The 9,030-nt window shown below is 42.3% G+C and overlaps 1 protein-coding gene across 1 annotated transcript; it reads right to left on the bottom strand.

Moving 5' to 3' along the window:
• Nucleotides 1-3,734: 3,734 nt before the first annotated feature.
• On the bottom strand, nucleotides 3,735-4,799 carry LOC149273435 (P2Y purinoceptor 4-like). The gene has a single exon (XM_089506324.1). It carries the CDS (start codon nucleotides 4,797-4,799, stop codon nucleotides 3,735-3,737), a length of 1,065 nt encoding a protein of 354 aa, XP_089362450.1.
• Between the last annotated feature and the right edge of the window lie 4,231 nt (nucleotides 4,800-9,030).

The following is a 9,030-nucleotide window of genomic DNA, read 5'->3' as shown; positions in this document are numbered from 1 at the left end:
CAGAAGTTGTAGAATGAGGAAGCGCTTTAATTTTGGTTGCAGCTGAGATTCAGGACGGACACGCGACACCCATCGAGGAAGTGAAATATAAATAGATTCAAAGGAAAACTAATCCCAGGACATGTGGCCCAAGTCCTTTAACGCAGGTGCAGAATTAGACACTGGGGGGGGCTTTTGACCCATGATACGGTGTAAAGTTAGAAAAGATTCCGTGGCCGTTACACGTTCACACATTTGTCCCTTCTGATGCGGGACTGATGTCGTAGGTTGACCAAAGATGGTGGAAGTCGTAGTCCAAATCAAGCTAGACAAAGTAAACTCTAGAAGAACCCTTTTAAGTCTAGAAGCTGTGGTCCAAAGTCCCTCAGCCTCTGATGCTTGTATCTCTTGGTGAACATCTGATTGTCTTTATAACCCTGCTGTAGGGTTATTGGGTTCCATTTATTATCATAGTTTCAAGTGAACTTATGAGTAGAAACCATGCTTTATGCATTCAATTGTTTCCATCATCTCCCCTCTATCTCTTCTCTTCTTCAAGTTACACATTTTGAGATCTCTTAGTCTTTCCTGGTCTCCTTTGTAGCCCGATGACCATACCTGGGAACTCTCCGGGTCAAACCAGGAGATGTCCGGGTGAAGCATTGCTTCTCCGGTTCTAGGGGTCAAGACCACAATCCCCCGGGTCACGGGAGCGGGGTCTTCACACACCCCGCTCATTTTTGCCTAAATTTTGCCACCTGGTACCTAGACCCAATCAGTTCCCAACCAGAAACCAAAGCAACCTTGGAGACTAATCTATCTGGTTATAAAATCTTTAGTTGAATTTGATACCTTTTATTGGACCAATATAAAAAAGATGTATGCTTTCAGGACCTCAAAGGAATGAGAAGAGACCTCTGAGGTCCCAGATTATGTAACTACGTATTTTTCTATTTTGGCCCAAAAAAAAGGTATGAACTTCAGCTAAGGTCTCTCTAGGGCTACTATGGCTATATGCATTGTTTTACGTGTGGTTATGATGGGATTTAACAGAGAGTATAAAATAATAATAATAATAATGATAATAAAACATTGTTGTTGCCATCGTGGACATGACATCTTCCGATGACCATACCTGGGAACTCTCCGGGTCAAACCAGGAGATGTCGGATCATGGAGGTAGGTTAATAGCATCTTGTTCAGCTATTGAATGGCCCAACCACTTTTTGTTCAGTTTGAATGGATTATAGTCAGGGCAGTAAAACTGCATGGTCCTTACAAATCAGAACTTCGCTCATTAAAAATCTATATAAAAACTGGATGAATCACCAACCCTCTAAAATAAAAGTAATTTGGGGAGTTTTAGAATTCCCCTATTGGGTATCATACACATGGTACTGCTTTGGGGCTTTGCTACCAAAGTGAGATGTTAGTGAATAACAGTACTTCTACCTTTTAATAAGTAAGTAGAAAAAGGCCTTTTTGAGCCAATGACACTGCAGCCAGTTCAGAACAGTGACACACCGTGGTGAGAAAGGGTACTGCACCACTCTTGTGTGTTAAAGGGGAAATCACATGGGGGGGGGGGATTCACCTTGAGCATAACTCCCCAGCGCTGTATACAGTAATAACCCCTAGCCCTGTATACAGTAATAACCACCAGTGCTGTATACAGTAATAACCCCCCGTGTTGTATACAATAACAACCCCCTGTGCTGAAAACAGTAATAACCCCAAGCACTGTAAATAGTAACAACCCCCATAGCTGTATACATTAATAATCCCCAGTGTTGTATACAGTAACAACCCCCAGCGCTGAATACAGTAATAACCCCCAGCACTGTATACATTAATAACCCCCAGTGATGTATACAGTAAAAAAAAAACCAGCGCTGTATACATTAATAACCCCAGCGCTATATACAGTGACCAAAATCTGGTTTTATCTCATTTAAACTCCCTTTATCTGCAGACCTGGAGGCGGCCATTGTTATCAGTCATGTGATATTTTAAATGACTTTTCCTGCTCAAACACCACACTGAGCTGATGGTTTATGGCAGTGCTAATGAAGTCCATTCCTCCATAGACACTCATTGGCCAGAGAGTCAGACTGGGTGATAGAGACAAGGCACTTTGTTTAGTAGATTTGACTAAGATAAAAGAGAAAGGACACAATGGCTTATATTCAGCTGCCTGACAGCATTATATTAAAAACTGTAAAACAGTAAAACTACAACTGTTTTAAAAAAAGAAAAAAACAATATTTTAATGTTTTTTTTAAAATACAGTAAGATAACTTTCAAGAGATTCCTCTATATGAGCTACATGTTGTACTGGCCCAGCCATTTCTGCAGGGGAAGTTTCTTTGAGGTTGCAGGTCAGGGGATGGCTGGCAAGGGAGCAATTTCCCTTTGGGTGTTTAGGTATTCTGTGTTTTGCTTGCAGTTCCACAGATAGCCACTAGAGGCTTCAAAACAAGGGCTTTAGGCAACATTTTCACCCTGATTTTTCAGGGACTAATTTAGCAGATATGTATTATGCAGAATTGGATTGTGTGCATTGGGCATTGCTACCCATGCCCTTGGTGGCCATATGGATTTTGGACATTATTGGGCTTGGGCTTGCCCCGTGGGCTGACTGGTGCCTGCCCTCCCCTGAAGTCGCTCAGTTGCAAAAACTGACTGTGGATTAATGAAACTCCACATACTTTCTTCTTTACCTTTGCTATCTGTTAAAGATGCAGCAAACAGGATCAGTAGTTTGGAGCTGTTTTTCCAACTCCCTATCCCCTGTAATAGTGACATCATATGTGACAATGATGCAGAAATCAGGGCTACAAAATGGGATTAACTAACAGCTGTTTGATTGAGCAGATTAGGGGTTGGGGTACACTCCAGATCGAGAATTTTCACTTGACCTCCACTCCACTCCTTGCATATTGTCATACGATTGAGTCGGTTTTAATGATTTTTTATTTCAGGATTGAAATGTGTAATAGGCATGTATTTCATCCAAGGATACAGATACTTGGGAGCCTGCGTATCTTAACGTATCTACCAGACAGAGGAGAAGTCTGTCTCTTACATCACAAATATGGAATGAGGTGGTTTACCACCCTGGGGTTCCACAGTGACATCATAACTGCGTGTGTGACCAGTGTGGGACATATATATATATATATATATATATTTAAATTTAATTGTCTCACCTCCACACACATGCATACATAGTGCCTACATAGTCAACCTATATCTTCAAAGCTCTATTGTTTAGAGCCTTCTGAAAACCAGACAGTGTCTTTTTTTACTGGTGGGAGACTCAAGTTGAGGGTAATACGAGAAAAAAAAATTGCATGATAAATATGTCATTAAATTACATCAGTGGCTGTAAGGGAAAGGGTTACGGTGACGGGAAGGATTACTTTGGGGTAAGTAGGCAGGAAGAGGACATTGCTGCCTGAAGGTACCTCTGGAGTCCCATAAGATTATTGGTGCCTCATAACTTGTATATGGTCAAGTCCTTGTATAAAGTCTACATGAGGTTTCTATGTTCATGATATAGTTGTCATGGTAATCACATGCCCAAATTGTATCTCCAGGATGTAAGAATATCAGTTCATCCATATATAGTCCAAGACGATACATGTTGATCACTGAGGTAAAAAATTGCCCTAGACCTTACAAGTCTTTCTTGTATCATGTGGATAAAGTATTGTCACACTTCTGCCTCTTCTCCTCTCCCTTCCCTAGTAAAATTAGGAGTAGATGTTCCCCCAGACCTCCTCTGCCTTTATTGCCCTCCTCTTCACCACATGTTTTCCCAGCTGCTCTCCACCTTTCTTAATCTTCAGCCCTTTTCCCCATTGTTCTTTAGTAACAAAGTACAGAAGGGCATTAAGCCAAGCATTGGCACTGGCCAGAGGTCGAGTGACTTTGTAGCAAACGGCCACCACCCCAAGTGCCCGACATCCACCCAGAGATGCTCCACCAGCCCTCAGAGACATAAAAATGGTTCGGGTCACATGGAATGGCAGGAAACAGAGAGTAAAAAGAAGGGTGATGGTGACGATGGTACGGATTGACTTGCGTCTCTGTGCCAGACCTGGAACAGGCCCAGGAACAGCACCAGGCCTTAGGGTCCTGCACAGTGTGCGCACCACTCGTGAGTAGCACCAGGCTATGAGTGTGAAGGGCAAAAAAAATCCAGCTATATGCAAGAAGATTCCATAGGGCAAATATCGAGGGAGGTCCGAGTCCAAGGCATCATCCCAACATGTCACTCCATCCTCGAGTCCATCTAATGGTCCCGTCCTGGCAAACAGCAGAATGGGTGAGGTCATGGCGAAGACGATAGCCCAAACAAGTAGGCATGTGGCCCTCACCCAACGTAGAGTCTCTTGCCTCATGGAGCGCATTGGGTGGCAGATACCTTGATATCGGTGGAAGGAGATGCATGTGAGGAAGAAGATACTGCAGTAGAGGTTGAAGTAGAAGAGGAAGCGAACCAGGCGACACATGGGGTCTCCAAAGATCCAGCGGTCACGGGAGATATAACTGGCGATAAGGAATGGCAGAGACAGACCATACATCAGATCGCTCAGGGCAAGGTTAAACATGTAGACCAAAGAAGGGTTCCATGGTCGACGTATGCAGCGAGTGAGGACAATTGAGTTCAGAGCTAGGCTGAGCAGGAAGGTGAAGCTGTAGCACGTTGGCAGGAAGATATGCTTGTAGGACTCATCCAGTTGGCAGGGGGATCCTGAAGAGGATGTGGGGGTGATAGAGGAGTTGGGGGAAGAAGGTGCGGGAGAGAAGGGCATGCTGCCGAGGGCGGGTTAGATATCAGCAAGGATCCAGCATCACAAGGACGTGTATGGAGACATCTGTGAGGTTTGGAAATAGAGGGAATAAAAGAGAAATAGTTAAAATAATACACACCTATGTATTTAATCAGTTTGTACGCACATTAAAAAGAGGAAAATTATGTATGTGTTGAAATAATCGTCTATGCATTGCATCATATTGCCAAGAAACATTATGGAGATGCCTAAACTAAACCGCGAGCTTGAAGAAGAGTTACAATTTATGGTATCTTCACTATGCATTAGGGATAATCCCAGTGAGGATTCTTAATGCATACATTTAATATATATATATTTTAGGGGGGGTGTTAGGGGCGTGGCCAGGGGAGGGATTTCACAAGAACCGTTAAAAAACACCCTTTTTCCTGCATTCTTGATAACTCCCAAGGAGCGCTGACGGGCACATGCCCCGTGGCATAACGGATGGTCATATCATTGATATGCTGATGGGCACTCGTAGGTCATGGAAACAATATTTTCTCCTGTTTCTGCCCATTTTCTAGGGCATTGTTTTTTTAGACCATGAATGCAAACATACGTAATATATTTATCTACACAAAGTCAAATAAACCCTTTTTTGTTGTTGTTTCTATACACATTTTTTAGAGGACGAAACAAACACGAACTGCCCCCTTTAATAACTGAGACTCAAAAAGTATAGTTAATGTTCTCATCTATACATTATACAGGGGCCAGCCCAGTGCATGGAGAAGAAGCTCACCGGGGTTGGCCCTTTATAATCTATAGTGAATGGAGAGAAACCTATATTAACAGATAGTTGTGATTTTTTTTTTCTGATGAAAAGGCACGATTTTGGGAAATATAAATTACAATATAAGTGTGACTCCCGCTTTGTGATTTCAGGCGTACGATGTGGAATTTTGCCATATTTTGGTCCTGTGTATTATATAGGTATTTCTCCGTCCTACGTCACACATACGCCCCCCCTGCACACGCTAATAAACAGATGTTTGTCTCTGCAGAGTACCCTGCCATAGTCCTGAGTCAGCTTTTCCACTTCATTAATTTCTCTTACTGAGTAACGAGGCCACGGCCTCCGTGACCCCTACAGACTGCTGTCCTACCATTTCCAGTAAAGCACCACCTGCCGCGTGTCAGAGCAACAAAACACACACAGGCACGCATATCACACTGGATAAACAATAATGAAGCCACGATAAGCCACAAAAGACCAAAACGCACACAAAAAAGATTACAAAAAAACAGTTGAATATAATATATTACAGTCACTTTTCATTTCTTTATTGGGCTAAAATACTTTATCGGCTACCTCTTTATTTTTAGTCATTATTTTTTATATAATTATTTTATGTTTAAAGGGACCTGATCGCAATTTTTTGGGTTGAAAAAATCAAGTTTTGATCAATTTTCGATTATTTTTGGTATTTTAATGAATATATTTGCAAGGGACCGTATAAAGTCCCTGGTTTGCCGTGGGCGCAGTGTGCGGCCATGTTATTTAAGGGTGACGTGATGACTTCTTTAACTGAAATGCTTTGAAAAATACACACTTTGTAGGACACAGCCTCGAAGTATACATTTTTATAAAAATAGCTCTTCTTAAAGGGGATATCTGGCTTCTGAAAATTCCATCCTGAGCTTAGCTAGTGAAATGCGTTGGAAACGGGTTTATTCTCGTGAAAGAGAAGAGAGAGGGGAAGTTTATTTAGAACAAGAGGTCATAATATAGAGGGTCAGAGGCTTAGATATAATGTAAGGAAGTTTTACTGCATTAAGAGGGTGGTAGATAAAAGGAACAGCCAACCAGCAGAAGTGGTAGCGGCTTAATACAGAGGGGATTTAAATGTAAGGTACCATTGTTTTAACTAAAGGGTTAAGGCACTACTAGAAGTGTGTCCATCTCACCTTAGGACCCAAATAGGAAGCAGGACACAGCATTTTTGCAAGGATAATAAAGCTAATTATTTAGGATAGCTAATGTAAGGTGCTTTATAAGGAGAATAATAATTTATTGGTTGCAGTACCTCTTACAGCCTTTGTAATTGTGGTGGCGCTATATTCTGTTGTCTCCTATGGGGATAGATACAGTATAATTCACACTACAATTTCCTGCAGCGCCCCCAGAAATGTAATGGTTGTGAGGGGTATTGCAACTGACAAAATTATTTTTCTGATACAGGTTTAGAGGAGAACCCAACAAAAACCCTAATTTTATTTAAAATATTTTCATAGTAGAAATACCGCTCTTTTAAACAGCCACCCATTTATCAAGAGACTAGCAAGAAAGGGTCTTTAATCGCTCAGGATAACCATGGGGTCTTTGTAGGAGAAATTTATTACCGTAACACTGTATAGATCACGATAAACAGGGTATTACCTGCGGTGAAATACACACGGTTATCAGACATATGTACTTCAGTCACGCATTAGACACATACATAGCCCAAGCATGAAAAGGAAAGCATGAAAAGGAAAGCTTCTTTTATGCAGGGTTCATACACACGTGCCACGAGACAGTGACGCTTTTTGATTACACAACACACGCATCTCACAGACGTTCCAGAAGACAGTATCCTCTGACAGTGTTATATAATGGTATATTTACTAAGCTGGAGACAATTCACTTTGGTAAAACCTTCCGGGGTATTACATGGGGACGCGTTTCCAAGCTCAAGGACGGGTCCTACAGAATGTTTTCACAGCCTCGTTAATCTCTCCCGTAATGTTTTATATAAAAGCACCTTTTTAAATATGGCAGCTGTAGATTCTGCATGATATGTGAATTATGCACACAGGGGTTGCGTGAAAATGTTTTTGAAAGGTAAGTGGGGGCCAAGGTGCCATTAAGTAATGTTCTGATTCAGTGCCCCCACATATGAGTTGGAAGGCAACTGGTCTACAGGATTCCACAAATCCAAGGAATTCAACAAGAGCTGTGCCATTCCCCGGTCTTTAAAGGGGGTGAAGCCCACGGCCACTCAAATGGTCTAGATGTCTCGGTGTTGTCCCAATTCCTCTAGGAAGAGACATGATCTGTGTGTGTGATATATGAGCATAGCAAGAGAAAGTTGATGCACCCAACAGTTTGTCCATCACCCACCAGGTTAAGTACTCACCTGCCCTCTACCTGGAGCTCGGGTATCAGAGGAGACGTCAGGTCACGGTGTAGCTCATCACTCGGATAAGCTTCTGCTCTCTCTTTTCTCTTCTCTCCTTATCTCTCTCTCTCTCTCCTTATCTCAGTGATTGTGTTTCCTGTTCTGTTGCTTTTATCCCTTGCAGTATCCTCTTCTGTATCGCAGTCTCTCTCTCGCTCTCTCGCTCTCTCTGGCTCTTTCCTCACATCTCCCACTTTTTCTTCCTCTCTGTCCAGTTCGAACTTCGCTCTTTAAGGATCACTGCCCGTCAGTGACTCTAATTACCTCCATATCTTTCCACTGGATAAACCACCTCCCCCCTTCAGATAAACTCTCTGCTCCTTGAGAAGACCGGAGCCCCAATCTTTGAACCCATTCACATTGTACAGAGAGAACACATATACGTTTGGGTAATTCCCAGGGCACCAGGGTACCCCCCCTTTACACATATGTACAGTGTGACATTGTACAATCCGTAATTTGTTAACTCACAAACAAAACATAATCTCCCAACCTTACTGCCATACCTGACATCTGACCCAAATTTCCAGGAACCATCTCAAATAATTATTCAATATGCAGGGCCAACTCAAAAAAACTAGAAGAAACCATTGGAGTTGGCCATTCATAAAATATTTTTATGTAGTTCGATTAAAAGTCTTATTCGATTACTAATTACCCACAATCAGGGCGGGCTGAGGCTAACGAGGTGGCCCTGGCATTTTAATGCCAGTGGCTGCCTAATGGCATCAGCGTGGCCGATGGCTGGATATGACAGGTTCCACATTATGTTTTTCATTCACATGTAGCGTGCGGCTACTGAAAACGGCTTAGAGCCTTAATAGTTGTTCAAAAGGTGCAAGAATGAAATAGAATAACCTCGGGGCACTTTGAATGTGTACTTCCCCCCAATAAATATGTCATATTGTTTATTGCCAACTAGATCAATATGAATGTGGTACCATGGTACTCTTGGTCATTCCTGTGGTTGTGCTTGACCATGGGGCAATTGGTTGGATGTCCGCATGGAGCTATTTCATGATTTTGCATACATCTCAATGGATACTCGG

The sequence above is a fragment of the Sceloporus occidentalis genome, unplaced genomic scaffold (assembly GCF_023333645.1).
Source record: "Sceloporus occidentalis isolate IW3139 unplaced genomic scaffold, rSceOcc1.0.p SCAF_376, whole genome shotgun sequence".
Classification (NCBI taxonomy): Eukaryota; Metazoa; Chordata; class Lepidosauria; order Squamata; family Phrynosomatidae; genus Sceloporus; species Sceloporus occidentalis.
The sequence above is the reverse complement of the archived record's forward strand: the minus strand, read 5'-3'. Positions and strand labels throughout refer to the sequence as shown.

What these genes read in the sequence shown, in the direction of transcription:
- LOC149273435 (XM_089506324.1), bottom strand. Translation starts at nt 4,799, where the DNA reads ATGCCCTTCTCTCCCGCACCTTCTTCCCCCAACTCCTCTATCACCCCC.